At 51.8% G+C, this 27,030-nt stretch overlaps 1 protein-coding gene across 1 annotated transcript in view; it reads right to left on the bottom strand.

Annotated features, from left to right (window-relative positions):
* LOC147092802 (pyruvate carboxylase, mitochondrial-like) overlaps positions 1-27,030 on the bottom strand; it is a gene marked incomplete at its 5' end in the record, with an annotated part of 1,160,114 nt that overhangs the window by 250,095 nt on the left and 882,989 nt on the right. The window contains one exon of the mRNA XM_085976052.1: positions 8,713-8,934. Coding sequence (XP_085832178.1) covers positions 8,713-8,934 — 222 coding nt within the window. The remainder of the gene's footprint in view (positions 1-8,712; positions 8,935-27,030) is intronic.

The following is a 27,030-nucleotide window of genomic DNA, read 5'->3' as shown; positions in this document are numbered from 1 at the left end:
ATTGCATTCTCCTCTATTTTTATCGAGGCGGTTACGCCTTTAAGCGTGCCCAGTTCTTGTTGAAATACCTCTTTGGCGTCAGCTAAGATTGTTGACAATCGTCCAGGAGTGACGTCGTCATCCTTTTTACCAGCCACCGTCAGTGCCTGAATGGAGTGCCAGTCTAAACTTATCTTTCTGATCCATTCACGTCCCAATAACGGTGGTCCACCATCTTGCAGAATGTAGAGATACAATTTCCGTATTTTCTTGCCGTTGTATTCGACAGGCACCCTTATTTTTCCTCTGGGGTATACTTTTTGCCCCGTATACGTCCTCAAGACAATGGATGTCTCTCTCAAGGGTATGTGTGAGAATAGCCGCTCGTAGTCTCGTCGATTCATGACGGTTAGAGCTGATCCTGTATCCAATTCCATTTTGACTTGGGACCCTGCTATCGTGAGGGTGACCCAAATGGTTCGGTGATCCTCTTTTGCGATTACGTTGTGAAGTTTGAGACAGCTTAGTCTCTTGTTCCCGGATTCACTATCGCTCATCTGGTCTTCGGAACTACTGTCCGTCATCTTTTGTACTTTCCTGTACGGTTCCTTAGTAGCCTTTTTGTTGTCGTTGGTCTTCTTCCCAGACCTGCAAACTCGTGCAATGTGTCCCATCTTTCCGCATTGCCTGCATATTTTGTCCTTGGACCAGCAGTCCTTCTGGTCATGGTTTGTTCTGCCGCAGCGATAACATTTTGCAAATCCCCGTGTCATTTCGTGGGTGCCGTATTCCTGTGGCTTTTGTTGTATTTCCGCAGCTCCCCTTGTTGCTGCTTCGTACGATACTGCCACACTGAAAGCCTTATCTAGCGTCAGCTCTTTCTCTGAGAGTAACCTCTTCCGGGTTCCTTCACTCAGGAGTCCACAGACAAATTTGTCCCATAAGGTATCTGCCAGTCCTGCTCCGAACTGGCAGTGCTTTGATAGCTTGCGTAGTTCCGTAAGGTAATCAGCATTGCTCTCATTTTTATGCTGATTTCTCCTGTGGAATTTAAATCTTTCTGCTATCAGCAGCGGTGTAGGATTTAGGTGTTCCTGTAGGATAGCAACAATTTCGTTAAAACTCTTCGCCTTCGGTTTGGCTGGAGTAATCAGGTCCCGCAATAGGCCGTACGTTCTTGCGCCCATTAAATTTAGCAATACCGATGCCTTTTTCTCATTGGCTATTTCGTTTGCCTCGCAATATACCTCGACTCTTTCCACATACGTGGTCCAGTCTTCTATTGCATTATCGAAGGCAGTGATATCGCCAGTCTTTGGCATCTTGAAAATCTAAGATGGCGCCTCCCGCGCTTTGCCTTCGTTCCCGATGGATCAAAATGGCGCCTCCCGCGCTTTTCCTTCTTCCCCGCCGAGTTAAGGTGGCGCCTGCCACGCTTTCCTGCCGCTGCCGCAGCTGCCAACGCTGTTGCTGGCGATTATATTTATTTTGCTATCCTGCAATGGCGACGCCCTATGGTCTTCGCGCCTCCCCGATCGCTGCTGCCAACGCCGCTCTCCGCGATATTTTTATTTTTCTATCGCGCTTCAATATTTGCTCCGTTAATTGAAGAACCGTTCCCGTCGTGGAGCGGACCCTCTGGGACACTTCCCTCCCTCTTCTTAGGTCCGAACGCTGCCCGGCTTCGAAGCACCGGCCGCACCCTGTGTGCTCCACCCTCTCTCTCTCTCTTTGATTCCCGACTCGCTGCCCGGCCCCGTTGCAGAGCCACCCGATCGAGCTCTAGCCCGCCGCAGCCCAGGAAGGATCAGTGCACTACCTGCCACCAGCCCGATTAGCTGGGAAACCACAGACTGGAGAATCAAGCCAGGCTCTCGACAGTCTCTCCTGCACTTTTCAATTCGATGATTTGGAGGGCGGTTGCCCACGGTCGACGCCCGTTTCTCGAGTTACTTTGGATTATTATTTTTTTTCTCTTTCTTCTGGCTTCGACCTTCAACAACGTCGTCTGAGGTGCTGCCGAGTTGCAGGTGAGTTCGTTTCTTACTCGTCGCCAGTATTATGTCCGTGTATAATTGAGACACGGACTGCAGGAGTTGATTATAACAAGTCTTTACTGAATGGAGACAACCTGGAAACTGAAAACTACAGAAGCCTGCTAGGGCCTTTTGTACAGGGTTGGTCACTGCCGGTACTGCAGTCTGAGACCAGTTATTCCCTTAAAGGTACATACACAACAGTTTCAACCCGAAACGTCAACTCAAATTTCTCTCCACGGATGTTGCCTGACCTGCTGAGTTTTTCCAGCATTCTCTGTTGTTAGTTTGGATTTCCAGCATCTGCAGTATTTTGCTATCGTACTTTAAATCTGTGCCCCCTGGTTTTTGACCCCTCTTCTAAGGGAAATAGGTCCTTTCTATCCACTTTATCTAGGCCCCTCATAATTTTATACATCTCAATAAGCACGGTGGCATAGTGGTTAGCACTGTTGCCTCACAGCGCCAAGGACCCGGGTTCGAATCCGGCCTCGGGCGACTCTCTGTGTGGAGTTTGCACATTCTCCCCGTGTTTGCGTGGGTTTCCTCCGGGTGCTCCGGTTTCCTCCCACAGTCTAAAGATGTGCGGGTTAGGATGATTGGCTATGATAAATTGACCCTTAGTGTTAGGGGGATTAAATATGTGGGGTTACAGGGATCGGGTGGGGTATGTGTCGGTGCAGGCTCGATGGGCCGAAATGGCCTCTATCTGCATTGTGGGGTTTCTGTGATTTCTGTGATCTGTGAAGGTCTCCCCTCAGCCTCCTCTGTTCCAAGGAAAACACACCCAGCCTATTCAGTCTTTCCTCATAGCTAAGATTCCCTACTCCCGGCAACATCCTTGTAAATCTCCTCTGCAAATGAAATTAAAAAGAACACAAGTCGGAAAAAAAAAACACCTCCCAAAACAGGCCGCTGCTCGAGTGATTGGGACCGCCTGCTTCACCCCCGCCCGCCGACATCCACATCAAACAAAGGTGTTCTTTTTGTGGTCAGGGCGCTCCCAGCGGAGTCAGGAACGAGTCCCTTGCATTTCCAGCGCTCAGCCGGGCTGGCACCCTGCCGTCTCCAGCCAGTGATACGCGAGCCCAAACTCTGTCCTCCCCTCCCCCACCAAAACAAACATCAGCAGGGCAACCTGATGGGCCCGGGGGGTCTCCGTCAGCCTCGCTCCCTCCACTGCGCAACTTTGCTAGAGGCAACGGATTTTTTGGCTCAATTCGGCCCAGCGGCAGTTTTGAACTCGCCGACATTAATGATCCAAGATTCTCCCTGGTTCGGGAAAAGTTGGCGCGAGGAACGAAAGCTTTCCAGCAGACCGCACGAAGCCAGCAGGAGACCCGTGCTGAAGGGTGGCGACTCGCTCTCGCTCCAACTTTAAAACTCACCGACTCCCGACGAAACTTTTCTATTTTTCAGTCGCCCTTCGCTGTATTACCGGCCAGCCAACCTCCGCTCTCCTCCCACAGACACCACATATCTGCAGCGTAACTAAGACTGCCTATTTCCACCTCCGTAACATCGCCCATCTCCACCCTTGCCTCAGCTCATCCGCTGCTGAAACCCTCATCCATGCCTTTGTTACCTCTAGACTTGACTATTCCAACGCACTCCTGGCTGGCCTCCCACATTCCACCCTCCATAGACTCCAAAACTCGGCTGCCCATGTCCTAACTCGTACCGAGTCCCGTTCACCCATCACCCCCTGTGCTCGCTGACCTACTTTGGCTCCCAGTTAAGCGATGCCTCGATTTCAAAATTCTCATTCTTGTTTTCAAATCACTCCATGGCCTCGCCCCTTCCTATCTCTGTAATCTCCTTCAGCCCTGTGGTAAACCACTTTTATCGTTCACTATCGTTACACTATGGTTATCACTGTTTATATCGTTACACTATGGTTATCACTGTTTACACTGTTGTATCACTACACAAGGTCACCTCTTGTCACGCTGTTATACCTGGGCTGACCACAGCTGACTCCACCCATGGCTCCGCCTGCTTGCCCAGGTATAAAGGTGGTCGACTGGCTGGTATTCCTCCCTGTTGGATCCGATCACCCACGAGGGTGGGCTCTGTTATTTAGCCAATAAAAACCTATAGTTACTAACTTAACTCGTCGCTTTTCATGAACTGAATTGATAGGTATATCAAGCCCCACAACCCCTGAGATATCTGCGCTCCTCTTGAGCATCCTTGATTATAATCGCTCAACCATTGGCGGCCGTGCCTTCTGTTGCCTGGGCCCTAAGCTCTGGAATTCCCTCCCTAAACCTCTCTACCTCTCTCTCCTCCTTTAAGACGCTCCTTAAAACCGACCTCTTTGACCAAGTTTTTGGTCACCTCCTCTAATTTCTCCTTATGTGGCTCGGTGTCAAATTTTTTGTCTTATAATGCTCCTGTGAAGCACCTTGGGAAGGTTTTCCTACATTAAAGGCGCTATATAAATACAAGTTGTTGTTACTGGAAGGAAACTGAACGTGAACACTCTGGTCTCGCCTCCTCTGGCTCATTTTTACAGTCTGCAATTTTTTAAAGATCTGCTCCGATGAATGATTGGTTAATGTTTCGCAGACTCCCTAGAAAGACCCCGCGGTCCCCCCAGGGGTCCGTGGACCCCAGTTTGAGAATCGCTGGACTGGGAAATGCAGATGATGTGATGTATTTGGATTTTTACAAAACAGAGAGAAGCTACTCAGACTGGTAAATGGTGGGTAGTGGTGTTCCACTGGGACCACTGTTGTTCACTATTTACATAAACGATCGCGACTCGGGAATTGGAAGTACGATTTCAAAATTTGCGGACAACCCCAAATTGCGAGGGGGGGGGGACGCAGTTCATACTGAGGAGGACTGCGACAAAATACAGGAAGGCATGAACAAACTTGCAGGATGGGCGTGTAATCGGCAAATGAATTTCGATATAGGTCAGTGTGCATTTTGGTAGAAAGAATAAGGAGGCCACACACTGCTTGGATAACAAGAGTCTAAATGGGGTAGAGGAGCAAAGGGATTTAGGGGTACACATTCACAAATCAATAAAAAGTAGCGACGTGGGTTAATAAGGCCATAAAAAAAGCAAACCAAGCACTAGGGGTTCATTTCTAGAGGAATAGAATTGAAAGCAGAGAAGTCATGTTAAGCTGGTATCGAACCTTGGTTAGTCCACACTTGAAGTTCTGGCCTCCATATTATAAAAAGGATATAGAGGCACTGGAGAAGGTGCAAAAGAGATTTACAGGAAACTTTGTGCTATCCGGAGGTGAGCTATCCGGCAATCTGGAGCCACCGGCAAAAATCAGCAGCCGTTTTTTATTCTTTTTGTTTGTTTTTTTTGCTTTGTTTGAACAGTCAAGCTGTGCAAGGTCTGTAGCTATAGCAACAGCTTCAGCTACAGAGCTTTAGGGCCACACCCGAGTGTTTAGAAGCTGTTGCTAAGCAACAGTGTTTGTTGTCAAATACGGAGGTAAGAATCTCCGTATCTCTCAACATTAACTCTGGAGAGTACGGCAGTTTTGAGGCAACGGCAGCAGCTCGGTCCTGTGGGTGCCGGATAGCACAAAGTTTCCTGTACAAGGATGACAGCAGAACTGAGAGGATATACTTATCAGAAAAGGCTGAACAGGCTGGGACTCTTCTCTAGAAAAGAGAAGGCTGAGGGGTGACCTGATAGAGGTCTTTCACATAATGAAAGGGTTCGATAGGGTAGGCACAGAGAAAATGTTTCCACTTGTGGGGGAGACCAGAACTAGGGGCCATAAATATAAGGTAGTTGACATGAATCAGTCATTCATGAAAGAAAGACTTATGAAATAATACTGAGCAGCCTGCGGGTGGCGCTGTCCAGGGAGAGTATAAATACTCGGGCACGGGCCCAGCTTGCGCAGGACATTCTTAACAGGAACTAGTGAAGGACACAACTAGACCTCCATGTTGTAAAACAGTTGATTAAAGCTTTGTTTAACGCTTAGACCAAGTACCTAGTAGTTTTCTTACATCAATAGCCACTAATAAATCCAATAGGGAATTCAGGAGACAGACCTAGAGAGTGGTGAGAATGTGGAACTCGCTACCACAGGGAGTGGTTGATGTGAATAGCGTAGATACATTTAAGGGGAAGCTAGATAAGCACATGAGGGAGAAAGGAATGGAAGGATATGTTGACCGGGTGAGATGAAGAGGGGTGGGAGGAGGCTTGAGTGGAGCAGAAACACCGGCACGGACCAGTTGGGCTGAACGGTCTGTTTCTGTGCTGTAGATTCGATGTAAATGGAATTCCTCAAATTGTCTAAACTGCCTCTGAAAAGCTGTTTCCTTTCTCGTGCCAAACATTTCTTCTCTTACCATGTGACTTCCAGGATGGTAGAAAGTGAACGAGATGAACCCTTGTCTTTTCTCATCTAGTAGTTCCTAGGTTCCTCTCAACCCCTATCGAGCCCACATCCATCCAAGATTTACATCCTGCTCCCGCATCTGGGCACAGTCTAACTCCTGTCTCAAGAAGAAGCTAGTTGTCGATAGCTGGAACCCTCTCTCAACTTCCAGTGTCCAACCTCTCTCTCTTTCTCCCATTCCAAGCTCCCTTGTGGTCCTTGCTCCTCAGCTCGTTCCTCACTTCTCCCGCCTAAGCTCCAAATGCGCCATCCACTGAAGGTTCTCACCGTGTTGCGCGTCTCGCCGATAGCCAGTCAGACCCCGCAGCAGAGGAACCAGCACTCGCGGAAAGGAACGCAAGGCTAGCAGTGGAGTGCGCGGGAATAGGATCCCGGTGCATTCCTCCCCCCTGCCCGTCTCTGCGGGGTTATCGGAGGAGTACAGGAAGGTAGGCCGGAACGGTCCCACCAAAGCGAGTTACCCTGCGCCTCTCTCGTGTGCCTACCTATGGCGGGGCTCCAGATTGGCACTGGCTATCTGCCTCTCTATGTCCTGCTCGGTGATGGCGTGGGCGTGGGCCTTCAAGAGTGGGCAGAAAATGGAATGAATGACAGCAGTACAAGCCGTGGTGATGGCTTTCCTGCTTTAAGTGTTTCGATGGGAGCAGCCCCCAAGTGGCAGGCATGTCCTATCTGGGTGCCCTTGCTCATTATGCGTGCAGTAGTGTAACTATTTAGACTGTGGGCACAGTACGCTGTAGGCTGGCACTGGGATACTAAATGGGCATTTTCTAGAGTAATTCGGTACAACTTAAAAGAAAGGCTGATATTTAGAGATATTTAGTAGATGAGAATCATATATGTATAACTTCAAGTGTAGCCATTGACCAAATAATATTATCCATAATTACTCCTGGGTAACTAAAAAAGCTAAGACTTGTTCAAAATGTAGCTGCAGACAGTCAAATGCAGTTTTGACTAAGGTTTGATAACAAACAGCCACAGTCTGCGAGTGAAGGTTAAATCATTAAATAACATATTATAATGCTGTATAGTACTTAGAATTCGCTTACCAAAACTAATTGCAATGATATTTAAAAAATAATTAGTATAAGGACATAAAATGAGAGAGATCATGGAGATAAGGTATTTATCTGGTAGATTAAAGTGAGATAGTTTGGATACCTCAAGACTAATGAAACAGCGCTGATGTGGGCCCTTGGTATAAAGGCCTTGAACCAGGGAAGCTAGAAATGAAAGAGATAAAGTGGGGTGAAAAACTATAAACAAGGTAACACTGAACATGGTAAAGTTGGTGGAAAAATACTGGAAAGGCGGGATGCTACCTTAGTCTGAGTGACAATGGTATTTTGATCATTAGAACCAATTATAAAAGGTGATTTTGTTAAAGACCATATATGGACACTGGCCAAATGAACTGTTGATAAGAAAAGGGTTAAAACCTCGATACTCAAAGAACAACTTTACACAGACGTACTGCGAGAACAAAGGAACAGGCTTAAGACGACGTCATCTGTGTCCGAGAGGTTCCGGAGACCAAGGGCTGTGAGCTACTCGTTAAAACTATCGCCTAATATTAAGTATATTACGCTGTATGCTTAATAAATCTTCATCTATTGCTCAAACATACTGGCTGCTGTCTATTGGTGTCTTGTCCAAGAACTCAGAGATCATTAAGATCTTACAAACTACTGCATTCATATAGCACCTTGAATGTGGAAAAACGCCCCAAATCAGCTGAGGGTCAGACCCAATCAAGAATAGCAGGGAACTGGGAGGAGGCTGAAGGTATGGTCAAAGACCCCTCAATGTCATCTCTGCTCCTTCCCCATCCAGACCCCCTGAGATCTCTACTCCCCCATCCAAACTCATCCAGATCTCTGCTCCCCCCCACATCCAGACCCCTTGCGATCTATACTCCCTCCCTATCCAAGCTCCCCAAGATGTCTACTCCCTTCCCATCCAGACTCCTCAAGATCTCTGCTCCTTCACGATCAAGACCCCTCAAGATCTCTACTCCCTCCCCATCCAAACCCCTCGAAATCTCTGCTCCATCCCATCCAAACTCCTCAAGATCTCAGCTTCCACCACCTAGACCCTCGGGATCTCTGCTCCCTCCATCGAGACCTCTCAATGGCACCTCTGCTCCATCCCATCCAGATCCCTCAATGGGACCACTGTTCCCTCCATCCAGACCCTTGATGGGACCACTGCTCCTGTAACCAAGTGTTAATTTTCGGCCTTGCTGTGCATCTTTCCCACAGGGAACAAGTTACTGGAAGCAAGCGTTAGATGTGCGGCCCTACCTCCCCAGTTCTCGATGCTGAACAGCTGGTTAAAGTTGTGAGCCACGAAGGGGGAGATGTGCTTCAGATCGTGCGTGCGGACCCGGGTAGCGAGCAGCGACTGGTGGGCGTCTCGGAAGGTGGTGTCCATCAGGAGCAGGCCTTTGTGATTCCGGACGGCCTTCGCAAAGCCTTCGGGGCCTTCCCTCAGGAGGATCTCACGGAGACCTGCAGGAGGTTCACCTGCAATAACAAAAGGAGAAAGAAAATCATAGAATCATAGAATGGTACAGCACAGAAGGAGGCCATTCGGCCCATCGTGGTTGTACCGGCTCTTTGAAAGAGCTCTCCAATTAGTCCCACTCCTCTGCTCTTTTCCCATAGACCTGCAATATTTTCCTTTTCAAGTATTTATCCAACTGCCTTTTGAATGTTATTACTGAATCTGCTTCCACCGCCCTTTGAGGCAGTGTGTCCCAAGGACTCCCTGGAACCCCCCACCCTCCGTCACAAACAATATGCTGCAGGAACTCTCACTGAATCTTCTGTTAACCAAACTTGGTAGGATCCAGTTCCACTGAAGAAGGGTAGAGCACGACTCCATTTACCGAGCTGTTGGCCATGCCTTCTCCCTTACCATGGAGCTTCTGGGATTGACCCTGATCACTGCCAATAACATCTCCCACTGTTTGACTTGAGTCTCATCCTCAGGAGGCACTGCACCCAAGAGAGGACTACTTCAGAATAGGTCTAGCAGCTCAAAACTGGCTTCTTCGGCAGTACCTCCCAAACCCGCGACCTCTACCGCCTAGAAGGACAAGGGCAGCAGGCGCATGGGAACACCACCAACTCCAAGTTCCCCTCCAAGTCACACACCACCCTGACTTGGGAATACATCGGCTGATCCTTCATCGTCGCTGGGTCAAAATCCTGGAACTCCCTCCCTAACAGCACTGTGGGAGTACCTTCACCACATGGACTGCAGCGGTTCAAGAAGGCGGCTCACCACCACCTTCTCAAGGGGCAATTAGGGATGGGCAATAAATGCTGGGCCTTGCCAGCGACGCCCACATCCCGTGAATGAATAAAAAAACATCGTGACAAGTTTGCATAGACAGTCTCCATTATAAATGTGAATGTAGGAATTTATAATGCAACGGCCTCGGAGAGGGTGCAGCGCAGATTCACCAGGGTGATACCGGGGGCTAAAAGGGTTAAATTACGAGAACAGGTTGCACAGACTGGGCTTGTATTCCCCCGAGGATAGAAGATTAAGGGGTGATCTGATCGAGGTGTTGAAGATGATTAAAGGAGTTGATTGGGTCGATAGAGAGGAACTATTTCCTCTGGTGGGGGGAGTCCAGAACAAGGGGGCATCACCTTAAAATTAGAGCCAGGCCGTTCAGGGGTGATGTCAGGAAGCACATCATTTAACCCTTTTCGCCCCTTTTAGGCACTATCGCGCCGTCCATTTCTCACGCCAGCTCTTCCGAGCAAGGGCGTGGGATTTTGCGCCCGTATCATCGTTGCAAAAATAGGTGAAACGGATCGGGGGCAATTTTACGCGCGAGTCACTTCAAGCGGAAATCGAGTCTCCGCCATCTTTAACTAAAAAAAAATCATTTGGTCCGAAGCTGGCCCCGCCCACAACACCGGCCGCACCCCCCCACTGCCTCCCCCCGAAGGTTGAAATAACGAGCGCGCCGCGTTTCCGCTGAATGCGCCCGTTTGCGGTGGCTCGTGAAAATGAGTTCTTTTTTCAGGCGCAAGGACACGAGTTTTGAAAGTCTTACATATTAAAAAATATTTACGGCGCTAAGAAACTGACGAGTGTACCTCAATGAAACTAGTAAATGGTTCACGATAGTTTTCTTTAAGTCACTTTCAGTGATTTTAAAATCAGACCAGACATTCCGATCGAAAATGCTTATTTTTTGTGATAAACCCATTTCCAGCTGTGTTAACCAAACTTAAACGCATCAACGAATACAAATGAACAATCACGTTCTATTACACTGCCCGATTACGCGATTTCACGGACTATTTTACGTTGGTGATTATGCAAATGAGCTTGGGCGGAAACATGAATCGTGTCTTCGCTTCGGAAAAAACTGCGCCATGTCAAGCGCAATTTGCACCGTTTTCGTGACCGTGGCCAAACCGGAAACTCTACTCCCAGTTATCTTTACTGACATTACTCCACTGAGAGAAAAGAAAGACAGATATGCCCCTCCGACAGTGCGGTGCTCCCTCAGTACTACCCCTCCGACAGTACGGCGTCCCTCACTGTGGTGTATGTAACCTGTTCCACCTTAAGAGAACTTAAGCCTGGTCCACCTTAAGAAAGGTACTACTTTCTTTGGCTGCTGTATACGTAATACCGGTGGTGACCACACCGGTATATAAGCACAGTGTAATAATATTGTATTCAGTATAGTCCGACCTCCAACCAGTAAAGACCTGTTGAATTTACTCTTGTGGTCTGTGTAGTAATTCTCACTATAACACACAGACTTAACAGTGGCGACGAGTCCGATTCTTACCCTGCTGCAGTAATTTCCACGGCGACTTCGTCCACAGACAGGACGTCGAAGAGAGGTTTCCACCCTCATCACCTACGGGAAGACACGTCGAGCGGCAGGCATCGAGCAACCGGAGTGCAGAAGACATCCTGGCCTCGAAGCCTCCATCAGCGACTGTCAGCTTCTTCTACTACCTCGTGGTGGGTAAGCCGGGCAGCGACGCGACAGAAAGTCAACCGTGTTGGCTGTACAGACGGGGCTGGGAAGATGGAGGAATAAGGGCGGTGAGGTCGATCGCGACCAGAGATAAGGGCCGGGCCGCTTTCGAGCGAGAGGCGCAGCGCGGGACATCGATCGCGACCGGTGATAAGGGCCGCATTCGGGCTAAAGGCGCAGCGTCTGGGGAAACTGAAGGCGCGAAAGCCGCGGTGAAGCGGAGACAGCGTCGGGGGACGGGTGAAGACAGCCAAGCGCGGGAAAACCGCCATTTTGTGGGCGGAGGACGACGGCAAGAGCGGGAAGCCGCCATCTTAGATAACATTAAAAATACGATAAATTGCTACGATGCCTAAACATGGGAACATTAATGCCTTCGACAGTGATATAGAAGACTGGGCTATGTATGTAGAACGCATACAAAACTATTGTAAGGCAAATAAAATTCCTGAGACAGATAAAGCACTAACATTACTAAACTTAATGGGTGCAAAGACATACGGGCAATTGAAACACCTGTTATCACCAGATGAACCGGCGGATAAGACGTTCGAACAGATTGTTACTGTCCTAAAAAATCATCTTAGCCCCACGCCGCTGATGCTAGCGGAACGATTTAAATTTTACGATAGAAGACAGCGGCAAAATGAAAGCAATGCTGAATATTTGATGGAATTACGTAAACTAGCAAAATATTGTCAGTTTGGAACGGGACTGACAGAGGCACTTCGAGATAGATTTGTGTGTGGTTTATTTAAACAGGATGCACAAAGGCGACTGCTCAAGGAGAATGAGCTGTCTCTCGAGAAGGCGGTCACTATGGCAGCAGCACACGAGGCCGCAGCGAGAGGCACGGCAGTAATGCAGCTACGGCCACCGGAACTCGGTACAAACAAATTGGGTTTGAGTTCTGTCAAATGTTATCGTTGTGGAAAGACAACGCACGATCAGAACCAGTGTTGGTTTAAAAACCAAGAATGCAGAACGTGTGGCAGGTTTGGCCACATAGCTAAAGTATGCCGGTCAGGAAAGAAGACCAGCAATAAAAAGTCACCGCAAGGAAAATATGCAAAGGTACACAAGGTGACAAAGAACAGTTTGACTGAACAGAAGTCAGATTCAGACGCTAGCAGTAATGAACTGGATAGCTTAAGAATACACAACGTTGGTAAGGATACAGACCTCCAGACAATTTGGGTCACTCTTAAGATAGCAGGAGTCCAAGTGAAAATGGAATTGGACACTGGATCGGCATTGACGGTCATGAATAAGAAAGATTACAGAAGGTTATTCCAACATATTCCCTTACAGGATACGGAGATTATATTGAAAACGTACACGGGGCAAAGAGTGTACCCCATCGGAAAAATAGAGGTAGAAGTGGTCCACAAGGGCGAAGGAAGCCAAGTAATGGACTTATATGTGCTACCTGAAGGAGGTCCACCACTACTAGGACGGGAGTGGATTAGGAAAATGAATATGGACTGGCACTCCTTGAAAGCACTAACGGTAGATTCCGGGGAAACAGCTGTCAAACCTAAACGATTGTCCAGAATATTGGATGAGGCTAAAGAGGTGTTCCAGCCGGGACTGGGAACACTGAGAGGAATTACGGCAAACATCAAGATTGATGAACATGCACAACCAAAATTTTTTAAAGCCAGACCGGTACCCTATGCAATACGACCTGCGGTTGAAGCGGAGCTGGAAGCACTAGAACGTTCAGGGGTACTGTCTAAAGTAGATTGGAGTGAGTGGGCTACGCCCATTGTTCCCGTTATGAAACGTCCTGCGAACAATAAGCCAGGAGATCCAGGGAAGGTTCGCATCTGTGGAGATTTCAAGATCACCGTTAATCCGGTGCTTCACACGGTGCAGTATCCGCTTCCACGGATTGAGGATATTTTCGCTTCACTGTCCGGCCGGCGAGTTCGAATCCGGCCTCGGGTGACTGTCTGTGTGGAGTTTGCACATTCTCCCCGTGTTTGCGTGGGTTTCCTCCGGGTGCTCCGGTTTCCTCCCACAGGCCAAAGATGTGCGGGTTAGGTTGATTGGCTATGATAAATTGACCCTTAGTGTTAGGGGGATTAAATACGTGGGGTTACGGGGATAGGGTGGGATATGTGTTGATGTAGGGGTTACGGGAATCGGGTGGGCTATGTGTCGGTGCAGGCTCGATGGGCCGAAATGGCCTCTATCTGCACTGTGGGGTTGCTGTGATTCTTGCTGTGATTCTGTGAAACACTTCACCAAGATAGACCTGGCGCAGGCGTACTTGCAGATGGAGGTTGAAGAAGAGTCACGCCAATACCTCACGATCAACACGCATCGAGGGTTGTACCGGTACAATAGGCTGGTTTTTGGTGTAGCATCGGCTCCAGCAATTTGGCAGAGGGCCATGGAGCAGGTATTACAGGGAATTCCAGGCACACAATGTTACCTGGACGACATTCTGATCACAGGTGATGGTGATGAACAGCATCTCGCTAACTTGGAACTGGTGCTCAACAGACTGAAAGAGTATGGACTTAGGGTAAATCGGCAGAAATGTGAGTTCTTCCAGAAGCGGACCTCGTACTGTGGTCATGTCATTGACCGGGAGGGGCTTCATAAGTCTCCTGACAAGATAGCGGCAGTTGTAAAGGCTCCCGCTCCGGAGAATGTCTCTCAGTTGAGGTCGTTTCTAGGATTAATTAACTACTACCATAAATTTCTGCCAAATCTATCCACGGTGCTACATCCGTTGAACGCTCTTTTACAGAAAGGGGTACCATGGGACTGGGGCGAAAACTGTAAGAAGGCATTTCGCAAAAGCAAAGAATTGATCACCTCAGAGGAAGTGTTGGCTCACTTCAACCCGACACTGCCTATTCGGTTGGCTTGTGATGCTTCTCCATATGGTATTGGGGCAGTACTCTCACATAAATTGCCAAATGGCACGGAAAGGCCAGTCGCGTTTGCATCCAGATCATTGACCTCCGCTGAGCGCAACTATGCGCAGATCGATAGGGAGGCCCTTAGCCTTGTATGGGGAGTGAAGAAGTTTAATCATTACCTACAGGGCCAAAAATTCACACTTCTGACGGACCATCAACCGTTGGTGTCCATTTTTAACCCTAAGAAGGGTGTTTCGGTGATGACAGCACAGCGTCTCCAGAGATGGTCTCTTTTCTTAGGGGCACATCAATATCAGATAGAATTCAAAGGTACGAAACAGCATGGCAATGCTGATGGCCTGTCGCGCCTGCCACTACCTGAAGATGAAGACACAGAATCACAGAAACCCCACAGTGCAGATAGAGGCCATTTCGGCCCATCGAGCCTGCACCGACACATATCCCACCCGATCCCCGTAACCCCTACATCAACACATAACCCCACGTATTTAATCCCCTAACACTAAGGGTCAATTTATCATAGCCAATCAACCTAACCCGCACATCTTTGGACTGTGGGAGGAAACCGGAGCACCCGGAGGAAACCCACACAAACACGGGGAGAATGTGCAAACTCCACACAGACAGTCACCCGAGGCCGGATTCGAACCCGGGTCCCTGGCGCTGTGAGGCAACAGTGCTAACCACTATGCCACCAAGTTGACCCTGTTGAGTTATTTCATTCGACCATTATCGAGTGTTTACCTGTCACCAACGCAAGTATTGAAAGAGAAACCAGGAACGACCCGACACTGTCCAGAGTCTACGAGGTGACAGTGAAAGGATGGCCAACACGGGGTGATCCTCTGTTACCGGCATTCTCGGCAAGGCGAGAGCAGCTGTCCGTCTGCCATGGTACTTTGATGTACGGGACAAGAGTGATTATTCCTCCCAAGTTAAGGGAAAGAGTTTTAAAAGAACTACATGAAGGTCATCTGGGGGTAGTTAAAATGAAAAGTCTTGCTAGGGCTTACGTATGGTGGCCGGGTATTGACCAACAGATTGAGGAGTTAACGAAAAGCTGCGCTGGGTGTCAAAAAGTGCAAAATGCACCTCCGATAGCACCGCTACACCCATGGGAATGGCCTTCAGCCCCATGGCAACGCGTACACATTGACTTTGCTGGTCCATTCATGGACTCCATGTTCCTAATCGCGGTGGACGCACATTCCAAATGGCCAGAAGTCATCAAGATGAATACCACTACTTCAGAAAAGACAATTGCGGTGTTAAGAACAATATTCGCAAGGAACGGATTGCCAGAACAGATCTGTTCGGACAACGGACCACAGTTTGTATCGGAAGAATTCCAACAATTTTTAAAGAAGAATGGAGTTAAACATTATACCTCTGCCCCATATCATCCGGCGACAAACGGGTTGGCTGAAAGATTTGTCCAGACATTCAAAAAGGCTATTAAGGCCATGAATGATGATCAGATTCCGCTGCAACACAAGGTCGATAAGTTCCTGATGCCATATAGAAACGCCGATCATGCCGTGACTAACCAAAGTCCTGCTATGATGTTTTATAACAGGAGGTTGCGGTCCAAGTTGGACTTGTTAAAACCAAATGTGCGGAGGGAAGTGGAAAACAAACAGTTTCGGCATATTAACAGCAAGACCACTCGAACTTTCAACGTAGGACACCCAGTGATGGCAAGGGGCTATGGAAACGACAAATGGCAGTCCGGAACAATCCGGGCCAGACAAGGACCTCTGATGTACACCGTAGATATTGGTCATAATGTGATAAGACGTCATGCGGATCAACTGGTAGAGTCGAGAGCAAGGGTCGAACCCATGGTTGTGACAGAGACAGCTGTGGAAGACGTTCATGAACCTGAAGCATCTACCTCGGCCGAGAATGTATTTGATGATGATGACACCCAATACATTGGCAACCAACTAGAGGAGGCACCTCAACAACAAGAATCAGAGACCACTGAAAGGCGTTATCCAAGCCGAATCAGAAAGCCTCCTGACAGACTGAACCTTTGAACTGTTATACCTGAAGTTATATATGTATATATGTTATGTTTATTTGGGGATATGACTGTTAAGCTAAAAAGGGAGGATTGTGGTGTATGTAACCTGTTCCACCTTAAGAGAACTTAAGCCTGGTCCACCTTAAGAAAGGTACTACTTTCTTTGGCTGCTGTATACGTAATACCGGTGGTGACCACACCGGTATATAAGCACAGTGTAATAATATTGTATTCAGTATAGTCCGACCTCCAACCAGTAAAGACCTGTTGAATTTACTCTTGTGGTCTGTGTAGTAATTCTCACTATAACACACAGACTTAACACTCACTACTGCCCCTCCGACAGTGCAGCGCTCCCTCAGTACTGTCCCTCCGACAGTGCGGCGCTCCCTCAGTACTGCCCCTCCGACAGTGCGGCGCTCCCTCAGTACTGCCACTCTGACAGTGCGGCGCTCCCTCGGTACTGCCCATCCGACAGTGCGGCGCTCCCTCAGTACTGCCCCTCCGACAGTGCGGCGCTCCCTCAGTACTACCCCTCCAACAGTGCGGCACTCCCTCAGTACTGCCCCTCCGACAGTGCGGCACTCCCTCAGTACTGCCCCTCCGACAGTGCAGCGCTCCCTCGGTACTGCCCCTCCGACAGTGCGGCGCTCCCTCGGTACTGCCCCTCCGACAGTGCGGCGCTCCCTCGGTACTGCCCCTCCGACAGTGCGGCACTCCCTCAGTACTGCCCCTCCGACAGAGCGGCGCTTCCTCGGTACTGCCCCTCTGACAGTACGGCGTCCCTCAGTACTGCCCCGCCTACAGTGCGGCACTCCCTCAGTACTGTCCCTCCGACAGTGCTGCGCTCCCTCAGTACTGCCCCTCCGACAGTGCGGCGCTCCCTCAGTACTGCCCCTCCGACAGTGCGGCGCTCCCTCGGTACTGCCCCTCCGACAGTGCGGCACTCCCTCAATACTGCCCCTCTGACAGAGCGGTGCTACCTCAGTACTGGCACTGGGAGTGTCGGCCTGGATTATGGGGCTCAAATCTCTGGAGTGGGGCTCGAACCCACAACTTTCTGTCTCAGAGGCGAGAGCGTGATACCCACTGAGCCACGGCAGACACAAATCCTTTCTTTCGTTCAAAGGTTTTTTTTGTTTAATTTAGCAATGAAATTTTGATACAGTGGGAAGTTATTTTTCTTTAATTTGATGAATATCCTTTTGTTATTTCCACGCGCTATTCTGAGTCTGGTGGAGTGTGCAGTTTTTCATCTCTTTGACAAGGCCAGCTCCCTAGAGCCAGGGAGCACCATTCATTTAATCAAATTGTAATACTGTCATAATTCTGAATGCAGCTTGTGTGTTTCTCCAGCCATTAATATCTATAACGGAGTATTTCAGTACTGACGTCTGTTAACTGGCATTTTTACACTGTTGCACCCCTGGCTTATAAATTAAAAATGAAACCGTTTGGAGCATTTTTATTTTGTTATAATAATTTGCCAGTTAATAGAAGGAAGACATATCACTTTCTGCATAAATCAGACGGAGAAAGTTCCCCGTGCATCAGTTGACAATCAGCTGTGGCTCAGTGGGCAGCACCCTCGCCTCTGAATCACAAGGTTGTGGGTTCAAGTCCCACTCCAGAGACTTGAGCACAAAAATCCATGTGGAAACTGCAGTGCCAGTACTGAGGGAGTGCCGCACTGTCAGAGGGGCAGTACTGAGGGAGCGCTGCACTGTCGGAGGGGCAGTACTGAGGGAGTGCTGCACTGTCGGAGGGGCAGTACTGAGGGAGCGCCGCACTGTCAGAGGGGCAGTACTGAGGGAGCGCTGCACTGTCGGAGGGGCAGTACTGAGGGAGTGCTGCACTGTCGGAGGGGCAGTACTGAGGGAGCGCCGCACTGAAGGAGGGGCAGTATTGAGGGAGCGCCGCACTGTCGGAGGGGCAGTACTGAGGGAGCGCCGCACTGTCGGAGGGGCAGTACTGAAGGAGCGCCGCACTGTTGGAGGGGCAGTACTGAGGGGGCGCCGCACTGTCGGAGGGGCAGTACTGAGAGAGCGCCGCACTGTCGGAGGGGCAGTGCTGAGGGACAGTACTGAAGGAGCGCCGCGCTGTCAGAGGGGCAGTGCTGAGAGCCGCACTGTCGGAGGGGCGGTACTGAGGGAGCGCTGCACTGTCAGAGGGTCAGTACTGAGGGAGCGCCGCACTGTCGGAGGGGCAGTACTGACAGAGCGCTGCACTGTCAGAGGGTCAGTACTGAGGGAGCGCCGCACTGTCGGAGGGGCAGTACTGAGGGAGCGCCGCACTTTCGGAGGGGCAGTACTGAGGGAGAGCCGCACTGTCGGAGGGGCAGTACTGAGGGAGTGCTGCACTGTCAGAGGGTCGGTAATGAGGGAGCGCCGCACTGTCGGAGGGACAGTACTGAGGAAGCGCCGCACTGTCGGAGGGGCAGTACAGAGGGAGCGCCGCACTGTCGGAGGGGCAGTGCTGAGGGAGCGCCGCACTGTCGGAGGGGCAGTACTGAGGGAGCGCCGCACTGTCGGAGGGGCAGTACTGAGGGAGCGCCGCACTGTCGGAGTGGCAGTGCTGAGGGAGAACCGCACCGTCGGAGGGGCAGTACTGAGGGAGCGCCGCACTGAATGAGGGGCAGTACTGAGGGAGCGCCGCACTGTCGGAGGGGCAGTACTGAGGGAGTGCCGCACCATTGGAGGGGCAGTACTGAGGGAGCGCCGCACTGTCGGAGGGTCAGTACTGAGGGAGCGCCACACTGTTGGAGGGGCAGTACTGAGGGTGTGCCGCACTATCGGAGGGGCAGTAATGAGGGAGCACCACACTGTTGGAAGGGCAGTAGTGAGAGAGCGCTGCATTGTCGGAGGTGCCGTCTTTCGGATGAGACGTTAAACCGAGGCCCTATATGCTCTCTCAGGTGGACGTAAAAGATCTCACGGCCATTATTGGAAGAGGAGCAGGGGGGAGCTCTCCCTGGTGTCCTGGGTCAATATTTATCCCTCAATCAACATCACTAAAAACAGATTATCTGGTTATTTATCTCATTGCTGTTTGTGGGAGCTTGCTGTGCGCAAATTGGCTACTGCGTTTTCTACATTACAACAGTGACTACACTCCAAACGTAAAAACTTTTGAGACGGCCTGAGGTTGAATTTACGACCTTCAGCCTCAGAGACGAGCGAGTGCTACTGATTAAGCCATACTGTTAAGAATCGGAGCTTGAACCATTGCAATCAACGAAAGGATGTTCAACAATGTAACCAAGCCGGTACAAGTCAGTGGGGGGGCGTGATCAAACTGGACAGGGCTCTGGGCAGACCCACCTGAGCACTGTGTCCAGTTCTGGTCAGACCACACCTTGAGCACTGTGTCCAGTTCCGGTCAGACCGCACCTTGAGCACTGTGTCCAGCTCTGGTCAGACCCACCGTGAGCACTGTGTCCAGTTCTGGTCAGACCGCACCTGAGCACTGTGTCCAGTTCTGGTCAGACCGCACCTTGAGCACTGTGTCCAGTTCTGGTCAGACCCACCGTGAGCACTGTGTCCAGTTCTGGTCAGACCCACCTTGAGCACTGTGTCCAGTTCTGGTCAGACCCACCTTGAGCACTGTGTCCAGTTCTGGTCAGACCGCACCTTGAGCACTGTGTCCAGTTCTGGTCAGACCCACCTTGAGCAGTGTGTCCAGTTCTGGTCAGACCCACCTGAGCACTGTGTCCAGTTCTGGTCAGACCCACCGTGAGCACTGTGTCCAGTTCCGGTCAGACCCACCTTGAGCACTGTGTCCAGTTCTGGTCAGGCCCACCTTGAGCACTGTGTCCAGTTCTGGTCAGACCCACCTTGAGCACTGTGTCCAGTTCTGGTCAGGCCCACCTTGAGCACTGTGTCCAGTTCTGGTCAGACCCACCTGAGCACTGTGTCCAGTTCTGGTCAGACCGCACCTTGAGCACTGTGTCCAGTTCTGGTCAGACCCACCTTGAGCACTGTGTCCAGTTCTGGTCAGACCAAACTGAGCACTGTGTCCAGTTCCGGTCAGACCCACCTTGAACACTGTGTCCAGTTCTGGTCAGACCCACCTTGAGCACTGTGTCCAGTTCCGGTCAGACCCACCTTGAGCACTGTGTCCAGTTCTGGTCAGACCCACCTTGAGCACTATGTCCAGTTCTGGTCAGACCGCACCTTGAGCACTGTGTCCAGTTCTGGTCAGACCGCATCTTGAGCACTGTGTCCAGTTCTGGTCAGACCGCACCTTGAGCACTGTGTCCAGTTCTGGTAGGACCGCACCTTGAGCACTGTGTCCAGTTCTGGTCAGACCCACCTGAGCACTGTGTCCAGTTCTGGTCAGACCGCACCTTGAGCACTGTGTCCAGTTCTGGTCAGACCACACCTTGAGCACTGTGTCCAGTTCTGGTCAGACCGCACCTTGAGCACTGTGTCCAGTTCTGGTCAGACCACACCTTGAGCACTGTGTCCAGTTCTGGTAGGACCGCACCTTGAGCACTGTGTCCAGTTCTGGTAGGACCGCACCTTGAGCACTGTGTCCAGTTCTGGTAGGACCGCACCTTGAGCACTGTGTCCAGTTCTGGTCAGACCACACCTTGAGCACTGTGTCCAGTTCTGGTCAGACCACACCTTGAGCACTGTGTCCAGTTCTGGTCAGACCACACCTTGAGCACTGTGTCCAGTTCTGGTCACTGAGACATCATGAGTTATTCAAGCCCTGGAGACATGTGCGGAGAGGAGCCACCAGGCTGATGCTTCGTGTCAGGGGGCCTGAGTTGTGAGGAAAGGCTACGGAAGCATGGGTTTCTCAGCCTGGAAAGGAGGTGTCTGAGAGGTGACCTTATAGAGGTTCGCAAGATAGCTGAGGAAATGAAAAAGGTAAATCCAGAAACTTACTTTAAGTTTAATAGCAAGAGCAGGTTCACATAGAATCACACAGCACAGGAGGAGGCCATTCGGCCCATCGTGCCTGTGCCGGCTCTTTGAAAGAGCTCTCCAATTAATTTCCCCACAACCCTGTAATTTTTTTCCCTTCCAATTCTCCTTTTGAAAGTTACTATTGAATCTGCTTCCACCGCCCTTTCAGGCAGCGCATTCCAGATCACAACAACTCGCTGGGTAAAACCTCATCTCCCCTCTGGTTCTTTTGCTAATTATCTTAAATCTGTGTCCTCTGGTTACCGACCCTCCTGCCACTGGAAACAGTTTCTCCCGATCTACTCTATCAAAACCCTTCATGATTTTGAACACCTCGATCAAATATCCCCTTAACCTTCTCTGCTCTAAGAAGAACAACCCCAGCTTCTCCACATAACTGAGGTCCCTCATCCCTGGAACCATTCTAGTCAATCTCCTCTGCACCCTCTCCAAGGCCGAGTAAGAGGAAAATTTAAGACTGATATCGACACTTGGAATGGGCTCCCAGATAGAGCAGTGGAGCCAAAAACTCTGCCATCATTTAAGGAGCAGTAAGGTGATGCATTTGTGGGGTGTTTCAGGATGAATGGAATATGATGGGCCGAATGGCTGCCCTCCTTATCTTTCGATCTTGTTAACAGTGACCTGGGCATCTGTTGGTCTTCAGGCTGGGAACTGCCTTACAAAAGAGAGATCAGGAAAGAATATTAACTGCAAGCATCAGGTATCCTGTCACCCTCGGTGGATCAACAACGGGGGAATACTGTGAGATGGAAAAGAGGGAGAAAATAAACCACATAAAATTAAACCACAGCCTGAGTTAAAGACACCTTGTTATGTCTCAGGCAACGAATAAGCCCCCAGCCCGGTTTGCTCCCAGTGCACCAGTGTGACAGGCTCCTCACATCACCTACTCCTTGTTAGGGAGGGGAGAAGCAGGGTGCCTGAGCAGTGCTAAGGCCACGTTAAGAGGGAGCGTTACTCCCTCTCCAGCCTACTCAACGTCTCAACTCAAGAGCTTTGCTGCTCACTTGGACTCCACTTTCCAGCCCTTCCCACCATTTGATGAGTACAAAGCTCACCAAAAGTTGACGGGACAGGAAAAGGCTGCCCTCTTTAGTCACCGTTTTTGGTACATCGTGCCCATCCCAATTGCCGCGATAGATATAGATATAGCAGCCTTCTGACTCCGTGACAGATGCTTTCTGGTGGGCGTGACAAATTGGCTTTCTTTGTATTCAAGGGGCATTGTGCTAAACATTTCCCTTGATGCACTTGTTACCACGCCAGTAATCACGTCTCTCATTCCGTGAAGGTTTCTCCCATTTCCCAGAGACACTGTTGCTACAGTAACAGTTGATTTCCTGTCGACTAATAATCCTACGTATATCCAAACACCCATGGACTTTCCCACCATTCCCCGCTTGCAGGCTCTCTCTATCACATGTAACGTTTTTGGTTTTGAAGGTGAGGTGAGGACCTCCTCCTAGTCAACACTGCTCAGAGGTCCACCACCGTAAGATGCACAAGGGGGAGTCCCTCCAATGTTCACAGAATCAGAAGAATCACAGAAACCCCACAGTGCAGATAGAGGCCATTTCGGCCCATCGAGCCTACACCGACACATATCCCACCCGATCCCCGTAACCCCACGTATTTAATCCCCCTAACACTAAGGGTCAATTTATCATAGCCAATCATCCTAACCTGCATATCTTTGGACCCTCATTGAGCCTCACTCAAGAGTCTTCCTCGATGGACATGTGTCAGCTGCGGCTTAGTGGGTAGCGCTCTCGCCTGAGTCCGAAGGTTGTGGGTTCAAGTCCCACTCCAGAGACTTGAGCACAAAAATCTAGACTGACACTCCAGTGGAGTGCTGCACTGTCGGAGGCGTCGTTTTTCGGATGAGACGTTAAACCGAGGCCCCGTCTGCTCTCTCGGGTGGGCGTAAAAGATCCCGCGGCACTATTTCGAAGAAGAGCAGGGGAATTCTCCCCAGTGTCCTGGGCCAATATTTATCCCTCAATCAACATCACTAAAACAGATGACCTGCACAGATTGGCTGCTGCGTTTCCTACATTATAACAGTGACCACACTTCAAAAGTACTTCATTGGCTGTAAAGCACTTTGGGACGTCCTGAGGTTGTGAAAGGTGCTGGAGAAAGGCAAGTCTTTCTTTATGTGCAGAATCACAGGTGTGTTACCAAGCCCTGCAGGTTCATCTGTCCCGCGTTATCGCGACAATCTCGTAACATGGCAGATGTCACACACTGAAACTAGTACAAGCCTTACCATCACTTTTAGGAGGAGATGATGAGAGAGTCAACACAGGTATTCCACATATGTGGGCACAAGGACTGTGGTTAAGGGAATAAGGGACAGCTGAGAGATAATTAGAGAGAAAGGAGAGAATAAAATTGGTGCCTGCCGCCATGAGCGGGTTTGTCGCTCCCTTTCAGTGACAGCAGCTGTCACATATTACACTGGCTACTGATAGACACATCGATGAACAGAGACGGCTGATACAGGGCTGACTCTCAGTGAGCGTACAGCAGCTGTCTCCACCAAGCTTTCAGTCAACATCCAACAAGAGCAATATCAAAACCAGGCACAGAATGAATAACGTGACTGCACTGCACCAGATCGAAACAAGACTACAATGCAGGAAGGGAACTCTGACGTTCTTTCCGCTTCTCCTCACAAAACAACTGCTGCAGCCCACCCGACCACCTCCCCAGGTCACCCAACCACCAACACTCACCGCCCGCAGATACCCGACCACCTCCCCAGCTCACCCAACCACCAACACTCACCGCCCGCAGATACCCGACCACCTCCCCAGCTCACCCGACCACCAACACCCACCGCCCGCAGATACCCGACCACCTCCCCAGCTCACCCAACCACCAACACCCACCGCCCGCAGATACCCGACCACCTCCCCAGCTCACCCAACCACCAACACCCACCGCCCGCAGATACCCGACCACCTCCCCAGCTCACCCAACCACCAACACCCACCGCCCGCAGATACCCGACCACCTCCCCAGCTCACCCAACCACCAACACCCACCGCCCGCAGATACCCGACCACCTCCCCAGCTCACCCAACCACCAACACCCACCGCCCGCAGATACCCGACCACCTCCCCAGCTCACCCAACCACCAACACTCACCGCCCGCAGATACCCGACCACCTCCCCAGGTCACCCAACCACCAACACCCACCGCCCGCAGATACCCGACCACCTCCCCAGGTCACCCGACCACCAACACTCACCGCCCGCAGATACCCGACCACCTCCCCAGCTCACCCAACCACCAACACTCACCGCCCGCAGATACCCGACCACCTCCCCAGCTCACCCAAGCACCAACACCCACCGCCCGCAGATACCCGACCACCTCCCCAGGTCACCCGACCACCAACACTCACCGCCCGCAGATACCCGACCACCTCCCCAGCTCACCCAACCACCAACACTCACTGCCCGCAGATACCCGACCACCTCCCCAGCTCACCCAACCACCAACACTCACCGCCCGCAGATACCCGACCACCTCCCAAGCTCACCCGACCACCAACACCCACCGCCCGCAGATACCCGACCACCTCCCCAGGTCACCCGACCACCAACACTCACCGCCCGCAGATACCCGACCACATCCCCAGGTCACCCAACCACCAACACCCACCGCCCGCAGATACCCGACCACCTCCCCAGCTCACCCAACCACCAACACCCACCGCCCGCAGATACCCGACCACCTCCCCAGCTCACCCAACCACCAACACTCACCGCCCGCAGATACCCGACCACCTCCCCAGGTCACCCAACCACCAACACCCACCGCCCGCAGATACCCGACCACCTCCCCAGGTCACCCGACCACCAACACTCACCGCCCGCAGATACCCGACCACCTCCCCAGCTCACCCAACCACCAACACTCACCGCCCGCAGATACCCGACCACCTCCCCAGCTCACCCAAGCACCAACACCCACCGCCCGCAGATACCCGACCACCTCCCCAGGTCACCCGACCACCAACACTCACCGCCCGCAGATACCCGACCACCTCCCCAGCTCACCCAACCACCAACACTCACCGCCCGCAGATACCCGACCACCTCCCCAGCTCACCCAACCACCAACACTCACCGCCCGCAGATACCCGACCACCTCCCCAGGTCACCCAACCACCAACACTCACCGCCCGCAGATACCCGACCACCTCCCCAGCTCACCCAACCACCAACACTCACCGCCCGCAGATACCCGACCACCTCCCCAGCTCACCCAACCACCAACACTCACCGCCCGCAGATACCCGACCACCTCCCCAGCTCACCCAACCACCAACACTCACCGCCCGCAGATACCCGACCACCTCCCCAGCTCACCCAACCACCAACACTCACCGCCCGCAGATACCCGACCACCTCCCAAGCTCACCCGACCACCAACACCCACCGCCCGCAGATACCCGACCACCTCCCCAGGTCACCCGACCACCAACACTCACCGCCCGCAGATACCCGACCACATCCCCAGGTCACCCAACCACCAACACCCACCGCCCGCAGATACCCGACCACCTCCCCAGCTCACCCAACCACCAACACCCACCGCCCGCAGACACCCGACCACCTCCCCAGGTCACCCAACCACCAACACTCACCGCCCGCAGACACCCGACCACCTCCCCAGGTCACCCAACCACCAACACTCACCACCCGCAGATACCCGACCACCTCCCCAGCTCACCCGACCACCAACACCCACCTCCCCAGCCCACCCAACCACCAACACTCACCGCCCGCAGACACCCGACCACCAACACCCACCACCCGCAGATACCCGACCACCTCCCCAGCTCACCCGACCACCAACACCCACCTCCCCAGCTCACCCAACCACCAACACCCACCACCCGCAGATACCCGACCACCTCCCCAGCCCACCCAACCACCAACACTCACCGCCCGCAGACACCCGACCACCAACACCCACCACCCGCAGACACCCAACCACCAACACCCACCACCCACCACCCGCAGACACCCAACCACCAACACCCACCGCCCACAGACACCCAACCACCAACACCCACCACCCGCAGACACCCAACCACCTACACTCACCACCCGCAGACACCCAACCACCAACACCCACCTCCCGCAGACACCCAACCACCAACACCCACCACCCGCAGACACACAACCACCAACACCCACCGCCCACAGACACACAACCACCAACACCCACTGCCCGCAGACACCAAACCACCAACACCCACCGCCCGCAGGCACCCAACCACTTACACCCACCACCCGCAGACACCCAACCACCAACACCCACCGCCCGCAGACACCCAACCACCAACACCCTCCACCCGCAGACACCCAACCACCAACACCCACAGCCCGCAGACACCCAACCACCAACACCCTCCACCCGCAGACACCCAACCACCAACACCCACAGCCCGCAGACAACCAACCACCAACACCCACCTCCCGCAGACACCCGACCACCAACACCCACCACCCGCAGACACCCAACCATCAACACCCACCACCCGCAGACACCCAACCACCAACACCCACCACCCGCAAACAGCCAACCACCAACACCCACCACCCGCAGACACCCAACCACCAACACCCACCACCCGCTGACACCCAACCACCAACACCCACCACCCGCAGACACCCAACCACCAACACCCACCGCCCGCAGACACCCAACCACCAACAC

Source organism: Somniosus microcephalus, unplaced genomic scaffold (genome assembly GCF_052327205.1).
Source record: "Somniosus microcephalus isolate GS21.2 unplaced genomic scaffold, FLI_Smic_1.0 unresolved_chr2, whole genome shotgun sequence".
NCBI lineage: Eukaryota > Metazoa > Chordata > Chondrichthyes > Squaliformes > Somniosidae > Somniosus > Somniosus microcephalus.
The sequence above is the reverse complement of the archived record's forward strand: the minus strand, read 5'-3'. Positions and strand labels throughout refer to the sequence as shown.